At 41.3% G+C, this 23,363-nt stretch overlaps 1 protein-coding gene across 2 annotated transcripts in view; it reads right to left on the reverse strand.

Moving 5' to 3' along the window:
* Positions 1-256: 256 nt before the first annotated feature.
* The window catches only part of CDH20 (cadherin 20, type 2), a 216,660-nt gene continuing 193,553 nt past the window's right edge, over positions 257-23,363 (reverse strand). For both annotated transcript variants that reach the window (XM_011953607.1, XM_011953608.1), the window contains exons 8-12: positions 18,864-19,000; positions 16,716-16,837; positions 10,779-10,896; positions 5,779-6,030; positions 257-1,835 (exon numbers count right to left, since the gene is read on the reverse strand). In XM_011953607.1, the coding sequence (XP_011808997.1) occupies positions 1,330-1,835; positions 5,779-6,030; positions 10,779-10,896; positions 16,716-16,837; positions 18,864-19,000 (1,135 nt within the window). In that variant the 3' untranslated portion in view covers positions 257-1,329. The remainder of the gene's footprint in view (positions 1,836-5,778; positions 6,031-10,778; positions 10,897-16,715; positions 16,838-18,863; positions 19,001-23,363) is intronic.

Raw genomic sequence — 23,363 nt, forward strand, 5'->3', positions numbered from 1 at the left:
TTGTACCATGGATCTTACCAAACCATCCTTTGCTTTCTTCAGGGATGAAGAAATGGACGGTGTTCATTAAAAGCTTAACAGTTTCAACCGTAATGTTAATATGTTTAGCGACTGAAAGACAATGCAGCCTCACACTTCTTTGCCACTTTTTTTGCCTTACAAATTAGCCCCAACTCCGGGAGCCTGAGGTAGATCCGGATTACAAAGTCATCTTCTACCTGTTCAGCAATTAAACAAATTTGCAATAGATTTTTCCTTCTATTTAACTTTTATTAAAAGAAGTGCTAAGGTACTGAGATGCAGTACATCATATTTATTACCAAAATTATTAACAAATATACAAAACTTGTACATGTAATTTTCTTACATCCATTTATTCTCTATAATACTGATTTTTGTTCAAGTAGGTTATCTACAGTATGTAAACATCCCTTGGATTGACCTCACACAGATTAGGAAAGCCCTCTAACCCATGCTTTTATCAGATACTTCTTTTTATTTGGCTTTCATTTGTAGCATCTAATCTCCACATTTGGCACATGGAAGAGACATCTACAGTGCAAAAGAGGCAGGTTTTTCTGGTTTCATTCTGAACAGTTTTGCAGGGGCACAGTTAAAGAGCTGAGAGGAGCCACGGGCACTCTAACTTGATGGCGTTGGATGAGCTGTAATGCCAACATCTCTTGGTTCAGCCACTAAACTTGAGCATAAAGTCTATGTCTCTTCCTTCACCCACCCTCCCACCCATCCACCCCCATGCAAGGCTGATTCAGTTTTAACCTTGTCTCAAAAGGGTTACGATAAATTCCATCCATCCCAGAACAAGTAGGTTAATTTCACTGAGTAACCAGTTTTCTGTTCTTTCTTGTGGGTTGGTATCTGTGGTTTGATGAGCCAGCAAAACTCTTAAATGGAGAATAAGATAAAAAACAGATATGAGAGTAGAAGTTTCTGCTTTCAATTGGCATCTCTGCATCCAAGGCCAGAGCCTTTCTGTGGTGGAAAAGCGACAAACGCCTTAGCGAATGGCAGAGAAACGTCACCCTTGTCATAACACGTTGGACTCCAAGCTTTCGCACAGTGTCAGAAAAATCAAAAAGAAAAGAAAAAAAGGTAATTGAAGATTCTGCCCTCTACTTCCTGGGTTTCCTTTTGCTTATGTAACTTAATCTACCCAAGTAAAGCTGATCCAGAGAGAGCTCTGTTCGCCTGCTCTCCCCCATTCTCACTCTCCAGCACAGTATTGCTCGTGTGGTCGGCTGCGCCTTGTCCGCGAAGCACCCGCGGAGAACGTCTGGATTTGGACGCGCGCCTGCCTCCTGGCTTCCGTCACCACAGTGGCGCGGGTCCCTCCGACGCCCCGTAGAGCTCGGCCAGCTTCCGGAAGCGGGGCCCCCAGTCCGTCAGGAAGTCGAAGTTCTGTTCCGAGTCCGACGTGGCCGACTGCAGGGAGCTCAGCGACCCCGCCACAGAGCCGTCGCCCTCGAACATGTACGTCTGAAGGGAGTCGAAGGGCGGCGCCCACAGGTCCATGTCGGCCTCGTAGAGCTTGGCCAGCACGTAGCTGTGGACGGTGCTGTTCACTGCGCACGTCTGAGGCACGTAGCGGGAGAGGCTCTCGATCTCGGGCAGCATGTCCTGCCGCGTCTTGGGGGCGGTCCCCGCCTGCGCCTCCCGGGGGTTCCACATGGCCGCGATGTCGAAGGCCTCGGTGTCCTCCTCGCCGCCGCCCTCGTCGTCATAGCGGACGATGTTCTCGTGGATGTTTTCCTCGTCGTCGATGATGTATGGTTGTTTCCGGTGCCGCCTCATGGACAAAATGAGCAACACCAGCACTGCCAGGAAGAAAAAGGAGAGTCTGTTTACCTAGGAGATGTGGCTGTGTGTGCGGTGAGTAGAAGCAGTGTTGATTCACCGCGGTTGGGGAAGAGCTACCGAGTGGAGAGAGCTCAGAAAGCTTTTGGATATCTGAAACCTCGGGGAATTCTAATTTAAGTCCACCTTGTTCTCTTTCTGTAAGTCAGGTTGTGGACAGTGACTGTATTTCTTTAAATGGTTTAATTAGAAAAAATTGCATATAGTCTCAACATCAGCGTGCTGTTTTGAAATGGTGTGTGTCTCTACTGCTAACACCCAATTTAAAATCCAATTGACAAAGCACAAAGGCCTGTTATGGACTAACATACTCTTAAGGACCAGATCATGTGCTCTGTTTATATGATGGTAAATATACATTTCTCCTCTTATAATGTGGAAGTCTTACGTAGGGGGAGTGCTGCTTCCTTATATTAAATCTTAATAGGATTCTACTCTGTATGTAATCATATCTTAATATGCATAGAGACACAAATACTAAGTATGCGCCAAAGTTGTAGTCTTTTTATACCTCTAAAAAACAACAGAACGTAAGTGATCCCTGGGGTCCAGTAAACTCAGGTTCCTCAGAGAAGCCTTTCATTAGAGAGGTAGTTGTGGCTTTCTGGACCCAAGGGTGTTTATGGAAGGGAGAGAATGAGCAGTGGCATTTTATATAATTCATCATGTTATTAAAGAAACACCACACTGTTAGATGTGCCCTTGCAGGTCTGGATAAAATTTTATCCCAGCAAATGCGTTTCCCCCCCCCTCCCTAGAATGTGTTCGCCGGGGTTTAAAGGAGAGATAGAGATAATCCCATTGAGCTATTTATCTCTGACTGAAAATGTTTTTCAGGAAGAGTGTTGAGGTTTTAGCTGTAGAACTGCTATTGATTTTTTTTTTCTGGTGTGCTTTGTTACAGCTAGTGAACAGTGACAGTTTGACACACTGCAAAATAAGACCCCAGTTTATCCAAGGGGAAAAAGTGGAGTACATTCATACATACAGTAAAAGATTACAGACTAATAAAACTCACAACAATGATTCAAAAATTTTGTTGAATGTAGATGTGCTTTTTTATAAATTGCGATTAATGACATTAATACGTAATGTTTTCCCAGATAGCTTTGATGACAAAACATACACAGGAAATGATGATATGCTTGTGTGTATTTTCTCTGTGTGCAAAAATACAAGGCGTGGACTAAAAGGATGGTGAGATTCCTAGAGAAAAAGAGACTAATAGGACCCTAAGGAAGTGAGGGCTTGAATCGAGCATGAAAGGTTGGAGTGTGATTGGGATTGATGCAGGTTGGAGACCTGAGATTCGAAGTGAGCATGCTGTGTTTGCAGGATTCAATAAAGTTATTAAACCCAAATGTTTTTAAGGCTCTATGCTAAGCAATGGGGAAACAGTATTGAGTGTGACATGGATTCTGCTCTTGCGAGCTTGTAATCTAAGGAGATTATGGATGCCGATAATTAATGCAAGTCAGACAGTGATAAGGGCTATTAGAGCCACAAGTGTCTCCAGGAGAGTACAGAGGCAGGGCCAGTGAATTTTACTTGGGAGACTGAGAAGGGCTTCACAGAGGTGACCTTGAAGTGGTAGGGGTGGTATTTCGGAAAATGCTAGGAAGCAAAATTGGAAGTCTTTTGAGTACCTTGCTGGAGAGAATTCTGATGGTCATGGAGAAGTAGGCTGTTTATATAGAATTAGTCCGTTTCTTGAAAGATAAAGATTGCTACATGTCTTTTTTTTTTTTTTTTAGGTAATCTAATTTAAATAACAAATATTATATAATGTCCTGAAAATCAGATTTTGAGGAAAATGGTCTTATTTAGCTGAAGGACTTCTCTGACCGAAGAGAATTAGTTCTAGGGATGGTTTATTCTTTGGGTACTGTAGGCATGGTGCATAGAGCTTATGAGATTTTCTAGAAACTACATACATATGTGAGACATGAAAAAAAAACCCCACGAAGTCAGAATTAATTTAGTTGTCCACAAAATGTAGTATTTTGTTGACAAATGCAACTCAAATCTTAAAGTTTCGTGAATTATTCTTAATGTGGGATGCGTACTCTTAGAAGTAAGAGTACTTAAAACTGTGAGGATTTTATGACAGCTCTGCTCAATTTAGCTCCTGAAAACTGTTTACTTTTTCTGTAGAGTTCAAAAGACAAGACATCATCATGGGTGGGGAGGGATAAAATAAATTGTCCCTTGCACACCATTTTTAACTTGAGAGTCTCTCCAAGCCAGTCTCTTTAAATCAGTGTTTCTGTAATGATGGCTTTTCGTGGGCCAGAGTGAACTTTTAACTTCGACATTTTCCAAAGATAGAAGTAAGGACAGCCAGTCTGGAAATTTCTCCCAGGAACAAGTTTCTTCAAAGGCCTCTTACCGGTTGTCCAGTTCTGCACTCAAGGACCCCCAATGCCACCTTATGGAAACTCAAGGAATTGCAGGGAGGTTTTACTTGTCAATGCAGTTCGGGTCCAGAAACGGTAACAATTTTGTCTGACACAGGGATCCAAGAACTTAGAAAGGTTACTTATTTTTTATACTCTTTCTCTTTTTGCATAGGGCTGAACCAAAACAACAAAATTAAACCACATGTTGTATTTTTATATGTATTTTGAGAAGCACATTCCACAGACCTACCTAGAAAATCAAGTGCTGACATTTTTCACAGGAACTTCTTTCTTTGATCTGTCTCTTGGTATAGAGGTGAACTTGGGATCAGGGGTGTATGTGAATATCTGTACCTCTATTCTAATTTCAATCCTCAGGGCTTTTTCTCTCAGAAAACTCGGATTTCTTTTATATTGAATAATACTAGTATCTACTAAATCTGTTTTTCTCTAAGCAAGATATATTTGCTATAGATTGGTTCAATAAGAAGAGCAAGGATATACGTACAGATATTTTCTTTTTTGTGAGAGTTGGTTTAGGTGTTTTTGTTTCTCTGTTTTTGAGTGTGGAATTAGAAAACAATTGCAAGGATGGCCTTACATACCAGGGAGTTGGGGAGCCGCCTTGCAGTATGACTTGAGAGGAGGAAGGAAGGATTCCGTAACCCCAGTAGTGCTCTCCCACTACTGGCCTGTAATGCCCTTATTTCATCAGCAGAGGAAAACTGACCCTGTTTAGTCGCCGTTCCTGGTTAGATGGCCATGGTGCCTGGGAGGGGTACTAATCACCCCAAACAGCTTATTCTCCAGAAATCTGTGTGGTTCACACCATCACTTCCTTCAGCTCTCTGCTCAAAGGTCTTATCAGTGAGGGATTCCCTGACTACCCTGTTTGAAATGGCATCTATCCCTGTCACTTGTCCAGCCAGGATACCTTATCCGTCTTCCCTTCCCTGTAATACCACCTCCAGAATCGGGATGAGCGTTTAGGAGAAAGGCAGTGCTGTTGAGCCACAGGGGTGCCCAGTGTGTATGGCCTGCCTGCTTTTCAGCCCTGGCTCTGCCTCTGACTTTGGTTTTGAGCCTGTCACTTACCCCTTTGTGACTTAGCTATTACTTAAATGAAGGGGTTAGAAGAGGTGATCATCAAATCCTGTCTAAATTGTAATTTTGATTCTATGATGTCAAAACGAACCTGCTTTGTTCTGAAGTAAACTCAGGAAGGCCAGGATGTGTCTGTTTTATTAATCCCAGCACCTTGTATGGTGCCCCAGCTCATAGTAGATACTTTGTAAGTATATGTGCTTTGATCTTACCACAGACACCTTGAAGAAGGGACTGTCCTCAGTTTCTTTACTGTTTTTTTGCAGCCTCACTCTACCACCTTTTGAGTAAGCAAGGTGTGGAGGATCAGTTCTGAATAGCTGTGTCAGGAAGGTAATGAATGGATGTGTGAGTAAGCACTGGCAGGACTCCACAGAAGGGAAAGCAGCCCCTTACTCACCTAAGAGGACGAAGATGCAGGCCAGGATGGCGATGAGGGCACCCCGGCTCAAACTGACTGGGAGCATGTAGGCCTCTGGGCTGCAGGACATGACGTGGCCATCGTCATCACAGCTGCACACTTGGATGGTCAGTGTGCCTGTGCTGCTCAGCACGGGCTGCCCGCTATCTGCTATCAGGATAGGCAGGTAAAAGACACTCTGCTCCTGCTGCCGGAAACCAGACCTCCTGGTTAGAATCCGTGCTGTGTTATCTGAAAGAAGGAAGGGTTCCAGGATTGGAAAAGGGAAGATGAATTAATTTCTTGGATTGAGGAAAGCAAGGGGGCAGGGGCAGGGAGTACGAAGGAAAGAGGATAGTCAGATATTCCCTGGTAGTGGTCAGCCATGGGCGGGTTTGCCTGGATCAGCATTTGGATTCAGAAATCAGGCTTTTTGCTTGCTTTTAGGTAAAACCCTGAGGCTTGGAAGAGAAAGCCTTTTTTGAGTCTGTCTTATCCTTTGTGACATAAAGTGCCCAAGGCAAACTGTCAGACTTCAGATCTAACAAAAATGTCACTGGGAAAGCTTGACAGAAAAGAACAATCACTGGTGACTTGTGGTCCCTGTTTGTTCCTGCTCAGCAGCTTGCCAAGGCCCCAGTGCTGCTTTGTGCCTCCAGCAAAAGAATGCTGAGGAGCCCATGTGGCTGTGGCAGATTGCTTATTTTTGCCACTTTGACTGGAATTCATGTCTTTTACTATTTTCTTTTATGCCTCTGAAATGCAGTCACCAACTCCTGTGCCTCCTAAAGAACCTGCTTATTTAGTAGAAGCTTATTTGAAATCTCCTAATCATATGACATACCTTGTTATTTCTCCTGAGTTGGTGGTCTAACTTTAAGCGGTTAATATGAACTTGTTGAAAATTTGTTCCTGATCAATACTAGAAATCTTTCCTCCAGTTTTAAAGGGGATTAGTCAAATTATTAGATATTTTCTACAAAGTTGGGATGTGTACATGTGTGTGTTTACATTTATATTCACATACTGTGTTGTGGCAGTGTTCATTTTTAAAATCTACATTCTCAGGTTTCCTGGAGTAGGTTTGAATTCTGAAGTAGATATACTTTTGCAAAGCTCAGATTATTTTCAGCAGAGGAAAAATTTGAGAGATGTGGTAGGACATATGAGAAGTGATTCTTAAAGCTAATACCACCAACACAGAGGTCCCATGGATGTGTTTCATATTTCATAGGAAAGAGTTGAGAACATCACAAAAAATTCTGAGAGCTTAACCTAAGAAAACATTATTAGTGATCATCAGTATTTCTGGTTCTTCTTCTCTTTTTGAATATAATAAAGGATTATACTTTTCTGTCCTCTTAAATGTGGATATGTCTGTGTGATTTGCTTTAGTTGATGAGCAATAGTGATTTGTGTTACTTCTAGGCAGAAGTCTGTATGAGCTGATACATGAGTCTCCATGCTTTTTCCTTGCTGTAGTTACTGAGAAAGAACCACAGGGTGTGAGATGCAGAGTGGGGCAGCCTGGGACACTGAGCTCAGACCCACCGTAGGCTGTATGTGAGCAAGAAATTAACTGTAGTTGTGCTAGGCCACTGAGATTTTCGTGGTAGTTGTTCCTGTAGCATAACTTGGGCTATTTTGAGTAACGCATTACCCCTTAATTAACTTTCCCTCTTCCACCTGCTTTTGATGCTAACGGCTATTGTTACTAAAGGCTCATGTGCCATGTACCTGCACTTTGCATGCAGTATCTCACTCAGTCTTCACAATTTGGAGGTAGTAATAATCTCACTCCTTTTCAAAAATAGAAGTAAGGCCTAGAGTGATTTTATAATTTGTTTGAAGCTGCTAACCTAGTTAGTAACAGAGCTGGGATTTGAACTCTGGTCTCTCTGTCTCCAAAACATGCACACCTTCGATTATGCTATATAACTGCTTATTTAGTGATGTTAACTGTCAAAAAAAATTCAGTTAAGCATAATCTCTTCCTGCTTTGATACAGGCTACTTCTTATTTTCTTCTCAATGGAGAAGGGATGCCAACCTGAGGATTATATTCATATTTCCACCTACCACACAACCCATGAACCTTTCTGTTTTCCAGACTTAATAGCTAAGTACTGTCAATTCCACTTTGTAGTTTTAATTGTTTGTTTTTTCAGAAAGCAGATTTTTCTCTAATCAAAACTTTTTAAAAATTTTTTTGGTTTAGTCCAGGTGAGCTCGTAAAACTTTTAGAAAGTCTGACTAGAGCCGAAATTCATAGAAGTATTATATCTATGACATATATGTTTCTTGATCTAAGAATTATTTAAGATTAAAGAGAAATATCAGAGCATCACATCGCTGAGTCCAGTGCTAGAAGGGGTCTGGCATATAGTAGCCACTTGGAAAATTTTTGTTGAATGTGATAATTAGGGCTTTAGCAACTTATTTGGAGACAGCATTCTTTCCTAAGATGACAGAGAACACTGTGTGTGTGGGGTGGGGTGTGGTGGGTGGGCATGGTAAAACAGGACCCGATTTCTGGTCCCAATTTTAATGCTTATTGATTTTCTGGTCTTGGGCCATTTGCTTACTTTCCTCATCTATCAGATGGGATAATAAGAATCAGAAGGATTAATAACTTCCTTAAAGCTTCACAGAATTATTGTAAATATCAAATAAGTTATGGGAAAATACTTTTGAAACTGTAAAGTACTATATATACATAATTCTTTTCAGAATGTTTTGGGGCTGAAAAGTAAAAAAAAGGCTTTACTGGAGATAGTGCCCTGTTGTGTTCATAAAAGGACATTATGTTTCAGGCACGGGAACAGAGGTAGTTGACAGTAGATCTGCCCTATATTAGTCAGTTTTTGCTGTGTTGGGGTTTTTTTAGAGACAGGATCTTACTTTGTCACCCAAGCTGGCGTACAGTGGTCTGATCATAGCTCACTGCAGCCTTGAACTCCTGGGCTCAAGTGATCCTCCCACCTTAGCCTCCCAAGTAGCTGAGACTACAGGTGCATGCCACCATGTCTGGCTAATTAAAAAAAATTCGTAGAGATGAGGTCTTAGTGTGTTCCCCAGGCTGATCTCAAACTCCTGGTCTCAAGTGATCCTCCTGCCTCAGGCTCCCAACTAGCTGGACTACAGGTGTGTGCCACCATCCCTGGCTAATTTCTAAAAAATGTTTTGCAGAGATAGGGTCTTGCTGTGTTGCCCAGGCTGGTCTTGAACTCTTGGTATCAAGCAGTTCTCCTGCCTTAGCCTCCCAAAGTGTCAGAGTAACAGGCATGAGCCGCTGTGCCTAGACTTGGTCAGTTTTAAAATGAGCCTCAGTAAAGGATACTTGTGGTATAAATTGTCATTTGGAGATTAAGAGTTCATGCTTTCTGTTGAAGATGTGCTGACTTCTGTTTTGGGAAACCTTCCAAGAGATGAGTCACGTCTTATTATAGTCATCCAGTGCCGGTGGCCCATCTTTTTAAGGAATTGGTTCCATAAATTGGTGCCCAAAGTCATCTTTAAGAAATTTGCAGCATTTTGCTGCATTTTGTTTCACTCATTAGAATGATAGCTTAGCTGAACAGTTGAAGAAAAAATATAATGTGTTACAGTGTGTTATTTTTTCCCCCCAGGGTTGGCTTTGTAAAGCCAGTCCTAGGCTGAAACCACTTTTTGCTGGAATACTTTCCCTACAAAGCAGATAAATGAATAGTTCAAAATTTTGACCCAATAAAAACTTCAGGATATTTAATCAAAGTATTTCTGTCTTTATAATTCATATTGCCATTCCTTCCAGAATTATTATAGTAGTTTTATGATGACATGTAGGAGGTTGAAGGGATGACTTAGAAGAATGCTTTCCCATTTAGAAGAAATCAGGTTTGAGATGCTCAAGTTTTACAGCAGAAAACTGTCATACGGGGTTGAAGCAATACTTTTAATCTCAAATAATTGATATTTGAAACTAAAACCAGGTGTGCCTAACCTGATCATGACTTTTTGTTACCCTTTGCTTAGGTTTTTACAAAGTGGCAATAAATATTTTAGAATTGGAATGAAAATGAGGCTCTTGCAGTCTGGAGAAGTGATAACCTTCCCAGGGTCAGATGGCTAGCTGGCAGTAGAGTTAACAACAGATGAGGTTCATTTGACAGTTTAACTTATTTTTTCCATTGCCCTGACCTTTTCTTTCCTTTTGAAGCACATCATCTGGCTAGAGAACAGAAATCCTTCCTTTTCCCATCTGTGCGCAAAGAAGAGTGTGCTGGGTCTGTGAGCCCCTTAGCTGGTCTGAATGCTCGCTGGAAAAGAGGGGCCTGAATTCTGTTCCATCAAAGCTGTAGCGGGGAGCAGTTTCTGGATAGGGAAGCCTACCTGAAAGTGTGTCTCTAAATCATCCTCAAATGATAAAGCTGTTTCAGTGCCAAAACTCTGTTTATGGTCCTGTATTTGCCCTTTCTTATCTCTTTTACTTATCCTTTGTCTCTTTTTTGTTTGGAGAGCTTTTTACTGTTTCCTGCTTTGATCTCTGCCTAGAAATGTTCCCCCAGGGGTTTTTTCTTTTCTTTTCTTTTCTTTCCTTTTTTTTTTTAAAATCTAGGTCACTTTCTGTCTTTCTCAGATTTTTCCCACTGCTACAGAACATATGAACAGGGCTGCTACCAGTGGAAACGAAGAATTTCGCCTTTGTGCTTTGCAGTGTTTCTGGCACAGGACAGGTACTCAGTAAACATCTGTCGACTTACTGACTGAAGGAGTTTTAGAGTTGGCAAAGGGTTCTCCGAGTTTGTTGTTCTGAAACAAAACTTTAAAAGACTCTGTGAAGCTGGGTGCAGTGGCTCATGCCTGTAATCCTAGCACTTTGGGAGGCTGAGACAGGAGGATTGCTTGAGGATTGCTGGTAAAGAGCAGGTAGCCTTTGACACTATTTGCATAAGACCGCAACCCAAAGTAGCTGGCCTATGCTGTAGAAAAGCATAGATAGCTAACCCTCCACCTGATTACCTTGGTTGTCCCTTATGGTAAAGTTGGGGTTGTTAGCAGCCTCAGGAGCCAAGCTGTAGTAGAAATGCTGACCATTGCGTGGGTCATCTTGGTCCACTGCACTCACTGTCTGGATCAGCTGAGGGAGGGACATGAAATCAGGTGAGCTGGAGCCAAAGGAAAAAGCACCAGGGCCCAGTTAAATCCCAAACCTGGAAATGTGGTGGTGGATTGTTATACCTAATGGAAGGATATCATTGATACAGGAGAGGGGCAGGGAAATGCTGGGTAGAGAAGGGCAGGGTCCCTGGCAAGGGCTCCATGGACCTAAGTGAGAATAGGAACTCCTGTTTTTGGGCCCAAATGTTGCATTTTCCAAGACCACTCTGGCCTGCCACGCCCCCCATTCTGTACCCTTAAAAACCTGAGACCTTAGCAGCCACAGACACAAGCAGCTGGGTGTTGAGAGGAGAAGAGGAGCACACCAGCAGACGCTGGCAGACTAGCGATGGTGGAATGATGTGGATGCCAAGGGGAGTTCAGCCCAGGACAGTCGGAGAAGAGTCTGGCCACTGGGCAGCCTGAGTCCAGGGGAAGAACACCTTCCCACTCCATCCCCCGCTTCTGGCCTCCCATCCGTCTCACTAAGAGTCACCTTCACCACTCAATAAATGTTGCACTCAACCTTCCAGCTCATGTGTGATCTGATTCTTCCAGTTCACTGGGCAAGAACTCAGGCTGTCACACTGGCCCTCTGTCCTTGTGATAAGGCAGAGGGTCTGTTCAGCTAATACAGGCCATCTGCAGAAGGCATAGCTGAGAGAGAGCACACTGTAACACACGCCCACTTGGGCTTCAGGAGTCCTAGATGCTGCTGTGGGGCTAGAGCCCAAAGCACTCCCCATGGCTTCTGCACCTGCCCATCTGCATGCTCCCCCTAGGGGTTTGAGCAGCGGGGCACACTCCTGTCCTGCAAGTGGGGTAAGGGAACTCTCCCGTTCCATGTGAAACTTCCCTGCACAGTCTCTATGCCATCACACACCTCAGGATTTGATTTTGCTTTAGGGTTGGGCTTGAGTATGTTCGTAGGCATAGGATAGATGTTACCTAAATACTTCACATGTTAGACATCAATATAACATACATTCTTCCACCATGGGCAGCCGTTTCTAGGCAGTCTAAAAAGTAGGAACTTTGAGTTAAAGGGCTTGGGTGCCGCAGAGTCCTGCTTGACCCCATATTTTCTTCTCACCTCGTCTATTTAACCTCATCACTGACCCAATATTTCAGGGCTAAATTGCTGTCTTTGAGAAGCCCCTGTTTAAGAATGACTATGACCTGAAGAGAAGTGAGTGACACGTTGGCATTGGCCATGTCGGGTTAACAGAAAACAGACCTGAGGGAATGGGTCACAGGGAGTCACGTTTTGTTGGCAGGAGGGAGAGCTAGCAAAGATAGCACAGGATCCCCAGAGTGGAAATGCAGAATAGACAGGAGTCAGAAGCAGAACTTGGGGGGTGGGGAGAGCAGGAGGTCACGTGGCTTCCTGTTGGATTCACTGGCCAAGTTTTGCCTTTTCCATAATGTTTTTCAAAGGAGTAAGTTGCATGAAGTCTATGGAGACCCTGATCTAAAAGCTGTTAAAGAAATCTGTGTGAAACAGACTACTGGAATGGGAGCTGGCAGGCTGAGGGGGATATAGAAGAGGCATTGAACGGCAGCCTCCTTCATATGTGTTTCCTCTCCTACCAAGCAACAGCACAGACTACTCCTACCCATCTTGGGCCCAGCCCCGTAGACTTGCCACTCCTGCTGTTTAAAAGCCAGCTATGCTTCTACCACCATAGGAACCAGGACATCAAAGGTCAGTTTGAGGGCCCAAGTGGGCTTGCTTAGTTTGTGTTTTTTCATCTGCAAATTAGAGGAGGTAAAGCTACCCTCACAATATGCTGAAGATTAAATGAGTGGGGGTGGTGGTTGGGGGAACTCCCATCGGGGCCTTTTGGACAGTGTTGCTCAGATCCCCCTTCAATGAAGGACTTTTCCCCTAGTTATCACCTACCAGTCCCTTTGGGGATTGCCAATTGCAGACAGCCACCTACCCACTCCTATGGTTTGGATATTTGACCCCACTGAATCTCATGTTGAAATCTGATCCCTGTTGTTGGAGGTGGGGCCTGGTGGGAGGTGCTGGAGTCATCGTCTTGGTGCAGTCGTCCTCATAATGAGTTGAGTTCTTACTCTGTTTGTTCCTGTGATAGCTGGTTGTTAAGAAGAGCCTGGCACCTTCCCCTCCTGCCTTGCTTCCTCTCACCATGTGAGCTGCACATGTCAGCTTCTTTCCCCCTTCCTCCAAGTGTGGAAGCAGCTTGAGGCCCTACCTAGATGCACATGCTGGCACCATGCTTCTTGTACAGCCTGCAGAACCATGAGCCAAATGAACATGTTTTCTTTATAAATTACTCAGCCTCAGGTAATCCTTTATAGCAGTACAAACTGACTAAGACGCCCATGATCAGCACATCCTTCCAGGGCGACAGACATCCAGTGACTAATCCAGTGATAGTATACAGTGACCATCCAGTGATAGTATACAGGTCTGGCTATCCCATCTCAACTGGGGGAAACGCTAGTTCTGGAACTCTCTGAGAAGTCAGCTGAGGCAGTTAGTGAGTCAGCATGGCAGCTGGACGTCTTTTGCCCAGTCCTGCTTCCTTTGCTTCCCTCACACAGGTGCTGGCCCTAAGGGCCCTCCTTAATACACACCTTATCCTGGAACTCCATCTCAGGGTATGCCTCCTGGAGACCCCAACTGTTGAACCTGAAAGTAGGGGGAATGGAGTTGCCAGGAAGGGAAGGGTCAGGAGAGTAATGGAGATCAGCTTGCCCACAGCCAATCCTCGTATCAGTGCTGCTCACACTCTAGGATTACCCTGCTTGCTTGTAGTGCCAAAGACATATAGAGGTAACATATTTCTTGAGGCATGTTACACATAGGTGATTCTACATAACTTGATAAACATAGTTGGGAAAGTCATTTCAGAATATCTGGCCTGCGTATTGTGAATATATTGTTGAGATTGGGGCCTGAGGCACAGAGCTGGTTGCTTACGGGGCTTCAAAGCACGAGTGAGTGAAGACACAAATCGCTAAGTCTAGATTGGGAGTGCATGTTCTGCTCTCCTGCTCTCTGTTCTCCTGGCAAGTCAGATTTCTTCCTCAGCCCCGCTTGTCATGCAGTATTCTGCTCAGCTGGTTTCATTCCGCCCTTGGCCATCACCAAGTACGTTATCTGATTTCTTTATGGGCTTCCTTCAAGGCTGCTTACCAAGAGGAAAGCATGTATGTGGACTTGTCAGACGTGAAGCCAACGACAGTGTCCAACAAGTAAACACAAGGAGGACTGATTCTTTGTAAACCAGATACATCTCTGAGCCGCATGCTTTTGAATAATCTTCAAAACATTTCCCAGAGCCCAAATCAAAGGGTAAGATTTTCAGTATCTTGGTCTAAAGGTGACAGTGGAACAGACTGAACTTGAAGTGGCAGATGTGTACTTCAGATCACTATATAACAGACTATTAAGAGATGCATTTAGAAATGGGGACTATGTTTGTTTGACTACAGAAACAGGAGAGGTAGTTAAAATGTCCTTCACTTGTCAGAATGCAACCTCACCTACTCTGAAGCCCTTTAAAAGAGGGTGCTTTGTTTTGGGGGAAAGGAGGTTTAATTTACTCTGCTACTTATCTCCCTCTTTGTATTATAGATTAAAATTAGCTTATTTTGTCATAACAAAATATTCATGTAATTTTATAACATAAAAGTTTATATTACATATATAAATTATATGATATAAAACAAAAATTATTAAAATAAAGACCCAAACTTCCTCACTTAAACTCAACTACCTTAGCACAGTAACTTTACTATTTTTGCATCTTCCCTCTCATTGTTTACTTGCAGTCATAATTTTACATGACTGCAAGCATGTATGTGTAGTTTGTATACCTCCCTTCTTTACTTATAATAACACGGATCATTTCTTGTGCTGTAAATTCTGCATTGTAACTTTTATTAGCTGTATAATATTTCAGGTCTTACTAGACTAGAAATTCACTAGATGTGGAAAGAGAATTATTCTAGACTTGTTGAAAAGAATTTTTTTTAGGAGAGCTATCGACCATTACACCAAATTTCAAGGATTGGTAGATAAATCTAGATCAGAATCATGATGGAACATCTTTCTTCCCCTGAGGGATGTAAATCACTTTTTGCTTTGGCTGAGTAAATGGTAAAGATGTGTTGAGTCCCTCTTTGGTGAGCTCAGGGAGCTAACATAAGTTTTGGTCATGCAGACCTAGTCTCTCTGTGCGAAAAGATGCTGGAGGTACTACTACGCGGGAGTATGAGAAGTGAAGTGATATGGTTTGTCTGTGCCCCCACCCAAATCTCATCTTGAATTGTAGCTCCCATAATTCCCACATGTTGTGGGAGAGACCTGATGGGAGATAATTGAATCATGGGGGCAGTTTCCCCCATACTGTGTTTGTGGTAGTAAGTCTCACAAGGTCTGATAGTTCTATAAGGGGTTTGCCTTTTCACGTGGCTCTTTGTCTTGCCTGCTGCCGTGTAAGACATGCCTTTTGCCTTCCACCATGATTGTGAGGCCTCCCCAGCCACATGGAACATAAATTACCCAGGCTTGGTTATGTCTTTATCAGCAGCATGAAAATGGACTAATACATGAAGGCAAAGTTAGATTACAGTCAGAAACCTGAATTACCAATGCATGAGCCCCTGCCTTACCAATAGGCACTTCCCCAGCTTTCATGTTAAAACCATTTCAGCCCATTTGATCCAGCACCAGCATCCACAGGACCACAGGATATTCTGAGGTGGAGAAGGGGAGCAAATGAGGGCTATTCGGGGATCTGTTGGGTTGCTGGGTCATAGGCAGGGGAGGAAAGCATTTTACAAAAGCAGGAGCAGAATGGAGGAGATGGACAAATTATAGGACAGGCAACAGTCTGACACATGCATTGCTACATGGGCGCTCCAAACGGAGTTCCAGATGTTTCTCAGTTATACCACTTAGAATTTGATCAACTAAATATTCAGTTAGGTTTAAGGGCATACTTTAAAAAATATATGAATATATCTCTGAAGATTCTGGAGCTAGATTTCAAATAAGTAGATCTTTGTCCTTTCGGATTACTTTCTTCTCAAAACTTACCTGACATGAGCAGCACTAAGAAAATGGATGTTTTAATTGAGGGAGGAGAGAGGGTAGGTCATTCTAGGTGGCAGCATTCTGAGATAGGCCAGGCAGTCCGTAAATAAGGTACTTCTTGCCAGAAGTTAAGAAAGGGAGGTGGAAAGACACAGAAAATAAACTTGTCCTACTGCAGAATATTTGAGGAATTGGTACCACACTTGGGAAAAGAGCAACTTCTTCCTCCTTTTCCTGGTCTTCTTGGTCCCTCACTTCCAGGCCCCAGAGTAGGTGTTACTGCCATTGGTGCTACACAATTCCGTTTCCAGGTGGACACATACCTTATACAGCTGTCCCGTATGTCAAGCCACCCTCAAAGTGCTGTTTAGGCCATAAAAGGTAATGTAAGTTCCAAATAGTTGTCTTTTTGTTTTTTTAGTTTTTTTAGAGACAGGGTCTCACGATGTTGCCCAGGCTGGTCTCAAACTCCTTGACTCAAGCTGTCTTCCTGCATTGACCTCCAGAAATGCTGGGATTACAGGCATGAGCCACCACACCTGGCCTCAAATAGTTGTCTTAACAAATAAATGCTTGGAACCTGATATACGGAAATTGGGGATTCTGTTTTGTGAACTGTTTGTTTCTGGAGTCAAAATCGCTTTGATGGTGAATTTGGTTATCTGTAACAATTGTTTCTATATGTTAGGGGTTAAGCAGAGTGCACCACCTACAGGCCGCCTTACCTGTCCTGCCTTGGTGTTCTCACAGACAAAAGCTTCATAGAATCTGGGGAACTCCGGAGCATTGTCATTCACATCTAAGACTTTGATTGTGACAGGAACACTTCCAACCTGGGAGGGATTGTCTAAGGGAAACACAAGGAATACCAAATCTGAGAGATTAGTAATGCCAAAAGAAAAAGAAAAAAGAATAATTGTCTTTGCTAGAAGTAGGTATTTACCTGGTGAGTCTGGGTTTGAAAGAAGTGGATAAAGTACATGGAAATGGTAGCAAGAGCATAGGATCCGTGTGTCGCCTACTAAGAGTGTGGCCGGATATGAGAAGTTTGCGCAGAACAAGGTGTGTGTTGGTGACCGTTTGCTATCAGCAGTATGAAGGGAAGGGTGAGAAAAAGGGAGCAAGTGTCACAAAACGAATCTTAAAAAGAAGTTTTCAATCTCCCATTTGGCTCAGACTTCAAGTTCTGAAATTAAAGGCAGGTCAGTTCTATATTCTGGACTTTAAAAGAGTCCATTGCCAATTGGATGCATACTGTGTGGCACTGCTTGGCTTTATTCCTGTGGAATCATCAGTTCTTTGAATTACATTTCCAAAGGTTTATTTCCAGTTATTCACTGGAATAAAGATAACACTGCACATTTATTTCTGCTTAGGGACTAACAGGATATTATAGGATCAAATACACACCAAATCCATATCTTTGGCTGAGGTCATAGTCTCTCATGGGGAACTGTGTCTTTGTGATCTGTGTCTTTTGCTTGGCACTGCCATGCAGAGACAGTTTCATAGCTCTGATAGTGCTCCTCCTGTCTTTTTCTGTTTTGGTCACCACCCCAAAACAGAAATTGCAAGACACAGAAATTATTCTTGGTTAATAACTTTACTAAATCCCAAAATGCATTGTTCTTCTGAATCATATTTTTCTTCCTTTCTTCCCCAAACTTATCTATGATCTACTGTTTCCCCCCTAAATACTTCTATTGCTTGGTTACCAGAATGTGCTAGCAAAATTAAAATTTATTTCTTCATTATAACAGTGGTTGTTTGTCTAAGGAATAATGAAAATTCCAGAAAAGCATAGATGAATCCATGAATATGATCCACAATCCTACCACCAGAGATATCCATTAGATATATGATATTATACAGCATGGGTGTCCAAAATTGGAGTTATACACCCTCCCCCACACATAGGTTATAGTTAAGCAAAATAGAAAAATTGAATTCAGAACATTAATATTTTAGGGTAAGGTTATCCTTTGTCATTCAATATGTTTTGAAAGTGTGGCTCTTGATGTCTGTATTATATTGTCGTTTTACTATAGGTTGTACCAAAATTTATTGAATCTCCTATTATTAGACATGTAAATAATTTTCATTTTCTCCCTATTTTAAAATAACATGGCAGTGGAAATTTTCACATGCAAATCTTTGTTGATATCTGTCATTATTTCCTTAATATGATGACCAGCAGTAGAATTCCTGAAAGAGTATAAATATTTTGGAGAATCTCAATACATATTGCCAAACTGCCCTCCTGAATGCCTGTTTATTATATAGCCAATAGGTTAGGGACTGTCATTTCTCTAAGCCTTTACTATCACCAGTATGGAAAAAAAGGAATGTAGTGGTATATAATCTAATTTTTATTATGTTTATAATATATAAATCTAGTTGTTATTAATCTTCCATTCCATTTATAAGTTTGTTATGTTAATCAATTTGCTTTTTATTGTGCGACGTCTCAAATTCTTGTGGGCATGGATATATATATATGTTTGTATAATAAGAGTGATATGTTATAAATGCTTCCTTTCATACAGTAATATTTTATACTCTTTGTACATTCACAATCATATTAAAGATTGAAAGCCTGTTATATTTCTCAGGAGTCTTCCCTTTTCCTCAAAGCTACTTGGGATAAGAATGCTATCTTTCACTGCTTTTCCATGTTTTGTTTTCTTTTATCCGTAGCACAGGACTAAGTATACAAGAGAGCCTCAAAAAAGTATTTGAACTGAATGCATTTACTTACTTGCATTTCTTCCCTTAAAAGATATAATTTTGTTACAACAAGTTCTAGAAACTTCCACCTTCTATAACACCTACATTTTGTCACTGCATGGAGACCAATTTATTGTGCTACTTACTCATTTCCATAGCAAGGACAGTGATATTATGCCAAGAAAATTCTTCCCGGTCTAGGGGTCTTGCTGTCATTAGGGCACCTGTTGTAATGTCAACATAGAAAAATCTTCCAGAGTCACTGCTTCTATCAATGGAGTATCTGCAGAAACATGGATTATATACATCATTTGCATTTGGATAAGCATATGACAGCATACCGCATGAGGCAACTGAGTGCCTACCATATGAAGCATGGTTCTACCACTTCTGAGTTAACGGCTACTGGAAGACTGCATTCGTGGTTTTATTTGTTCAAAAACAAAAGTCACCTCCTCCTCCAATAAACAAAACAAATATTGCTTCAATTTTCTCATTCAAAAAACGAAATAAGCAGGGTACCCACAGTCCTGGGGCAGTTTAAAACTTTTTAAATATGGTTTATGCTATGTAATGCTTGGAATTACCCCAATAATTTTGGGACATCCTGAGTATCAACTCCCGTATATATTTGTTTAAAAGGAATTGTGTTCAAATGAGTTCTCAAATGCTAATCAGAAACTAGAAAAGGAGAAAGGTTATAGTTGAGTGGTTCCAGTCCTTATAATTTGTATCAACTATTAAGAAGAAAAGCTTTGTACCAGGCCCTTTCTTAACATGCTAATGACCAACCTTCTGGCAAACACAATAATGGTAGTGTATTTACTAGCTGGAGATCCCTAAACTATGATATGCTTTTAGCAGGATGGACTGGATCTGGCTAGGTTGTTTCCTGTAAATAAACGTAGAGTTTGTGAATTTGTGGGGTACAGCCTGCTGGAAAATGTCATATAAACTATGTAATTGATGTTGTATAACAAGCAAATGTTCCATCACAAAAATGGATCTTTGTGTTCAAGCAAGGCACTTTGTCCATTGCTTCTACCTTTCATGTTCAATCTGGACCAACATGCATCTTGATGCAAGAAAAGGACATTTATGGGCACCTGTGCCTGAGAGATTCAGAGCTCTCCAAGGGGAGAATGACTCATATTTTGCTGTTGTCTGTATCATTTCAGCCATTAGTTAACTAGATCCTGGGTAAGATCTATATTTCCTGTTGACCCTGATTTGGCAATCCAATTCTGTTGTGTTATTTCACCTGTGTTATCTTGTCTGGTCTCCATCCTGGAAGATTCAATAAATATGGAGGGAGGCCCAGGCATGTGGATGTTAAAAACCCTCTATAAGGGATTTTGATATGTAGCCATGATTGAGAACCATCAATGAGAACCTTATGTAGTCCTTGGTAAAGGCTAAGTAATATTTATCATTTTTATTTTTTAATTCTTTTTTTCTTCTGAGGTGGAGTCTTGCTCTCTTGCCCAGGCTGGAGTGCAGTGGCATGATCTCAGCTCACTGTAGCCTCCACCTCCTGGGTTCAAGGGATTCTCCTGCCTCAGCCTCCCGAGTAACTGGGAATACAGGTGCCTGCCACCATCCCTGGCTAATTTTTATATTTTTAGTAGAGACAGGGTTTTCCCACATTGGCCAGTCGGATCTCAAACTCCTGACCTAAAGTGATCTGCCTGCCTCGGCCTCCCAAAGTGCTGGGATTACAGGTATGAGCCACCATGTCTGGTCATTTTTATTTTTTTAATTGACAAGTAATAATTATATATATTTATGGGGTACAGTGTGGTATTTTGATACATGTATACCTTGTAGAATGATCAAATCAGGCTAATTAACATGTCTACTACCTCACATATGTATTTATTTTTTGCAGTGATACCATTTAAAATCTATTCTTTTAGCTATTTTGAAATATACAATACATTATTATGAACTATAGTTACCATGCTGTGCAGTAGATCACAGGAACTTACTACCCCTTACTGTAGCATTGAACCTTTTCACTCTTTTCCCTGTTTACCCACCAGCCTCTGGCAATCACCACTGTACTCTCTAGTTCTGAGTTTGACTTTCATACATTCTACATATAACTGAGATCACGTGGTATTTGTCTTTCTGTGCTTGGCTAATTTAGCGTAATATCATCTAGACTCATCCATGTTGCAAATGACAGAATTTCTTTCTTTTTTAAAGCTGAATTGAATATTTAAGGCCGAAATGAATATTCTATTATGTATGTATACCACATTATTTTTACCCATTCATCTGTTGATGGGCACTGAGGTTGTTTCTGTATCTTGGCTATTGTGAATAATGCTGCAGTGAATATGAAAGTGGAGACATTCTTTGACATATGAATTTTAGTTCCTTTGGATATATACGCAGAAATGGGATTGTTGGATCACATGGTGATTCTGTTTTTAGGTTTTTGAGGAACTTCCATTCTGTTTTCTAAAATGGCCGTACTAACATTCTCACCAACAGTGTGCAAGGGTTCCCTTTTTCTACGCACCCCAGCCAACACTTATGTTTCATGTTTTTAACAACAGACATTCTAATGTGTGAGGTGATATCTCATATTGTGGTTTTAATTAGCGTTTTCCTGATGATTAGTGATGTTGAGCATTTTTTCATGTATCTGTTGGTCATTTGTATGTCTTTTGAGAAATGTCTGTTCAGGCATTTTGCACATTTTTTAAACAGGGTCATTTGTCCTAATTTTGAAATAATATTACAAAGCTATAGTAACTAAAACAGCTGGAATTGAAACAGACCCATCAACCAACTAAATAGAGAGCTCAGAAATAAACTCATGGGTCTGCAGTCAATTAACTGATTTTTGACAAAGGTTCCAAGAACACATAATGGGGAAAGGACAGTCTCTCCAATAAAGTATTGAGAAAACTAGATATCCGCATGCAGAAGAATGGAAATGGACCCTTATCTGACCCCCTATACAAGAATCAACTTAAAATGGATTAAAGACTTAAATGTTAAGACCTGAAACCATCAAACTACTAGAAGAAATCTTATGGGAAAAGCTCCACAATGTTGGTCTGGGCAATGGTTTCTTGGATATGACCCCACAAGCACATACAAAAGCAAAAATAGACAAATGAGATTGTATCAAACTAAAAACTTCTGCACAACAAAGGAGACAATCAACAGAGTGAAGAGACAACCCACAGATTGGGAGAAAATATTCTTTTCATAGAATAAAGGGTTAATATCCAAAATATATAAATAACTCAATAACAAGAAAACAACCTTATTTTTAAAAGACCAGTAATTATAATAGCTGCCACTTACTGAATATCAGAAACTTTACTATGTACTTAATATACAGCTTCTTTTAAAATTTTTCCAACATCTCTGGGAGGTAGTTATTATCCCAATCAACAGATAAGGAAACTGAGGCTTAAAGAAGTCACTTTTTTCTTTCTTTCTTTAGAAATGGGTTCTCTCCTTGTCACCCAGGCTGGAGTGGTGCAGTGGCATGACCAAAAACTAACAGCAGCCTCAAACTCCTCGACTCCAGTAATCCTTCCATCTCAGCCTCCTGAGTAGTTGGGACTAGAGGCAGGTACCACCCCACCTGAATAATTAAAATATATATTTTTGGATTTTAAAAGACAGAGTCTTGCTGTGTTTCCCAGGCTGGCCTCAAACTCCTCAAACTCCTACCCTCAAGTGATTTTCCTGCCTCAGTCTTCCAAGTAGCTGGGATTACAGGCATGAGCCACTGCAACCAGCTGAAGACACTTTTATGCAATTACACAAGGAATAATTTGCAGGGTTTAAGACTTAAAGCCATCTTTATGGAGTTATAACTATTGTGTTTGATTTGAAGCCATATATTCAAAGTTATAACTATTGTGTTCTTACAAATTATTTAAATAGGGACTGGAATTTATTGTGTTCAAAATTTGATTTAAAGTTGCCAGCAATTACAATCTATATCTAAACATTGTGGAGATGGAGAAGCAGCAATTTTGGAGGGAATAAACAGTTTCTTTACTATAGTGCATTGTTTTTCAGATGCAGGTTAGTGGATTGTGAAATCAGTTTGGTGGGTTATGATTAGCATAGAAAGAAAATGAAATAGAATAGAATATATGCATGCCAGACTATCACATGCAATACGGGTAAGTATTGATGTAAAGCTTTTGTTTTATATATGTGTGTGTATATATACACACACATATACATGTATACGGTTGTGCGTGTATATCTATTGTTGGTAAAATGTATCAGATACAATGTATATTTTTTTCTGCGGAGATTCAGGATGGCTATTTAGGATTAGGAATTAAAGAGAAAGCTGATGAGTAAGGGCTAGAGAAATCAGAATCATTTAAGTTATGACTCTCTAAGAGTTAGGAAATTTAAGGAAGAAAATTAATGTTTCTCTCAGCCTGTGACCCTATTTAAGGAACATTCACTGTATGCCAGGCACTGCTCAGCACACACCACCTATATGGACTCATTTAATCTTTACAATAACACCATGAGGAAGGCACCATTATGGTCCTCATTTTACAGGTAAGAAGTGTGAGAAGTAGAGAGGTTAGGTCCCTTGACCGAGGTCACAGTGCTGGGAATCAAGCCCAGGCAGTCTGGCTGCAGGCTTC

This window comes from Colobus angolensis, unplaced genomic scaffold, assembly GCF_000951035.1.
Source record: "Colobus angolensis palliatus isolate OR3802 unplaced genomic scaffold, Cang.pa_1.0 Scaffold369, whole genome shotgun sequence".
Lineage (NCBI taxonomy): Eukaryota > Metazoa > Chordata > Mammalia > Primates > Cercopithecidae > Colobus > Colobus angolensis.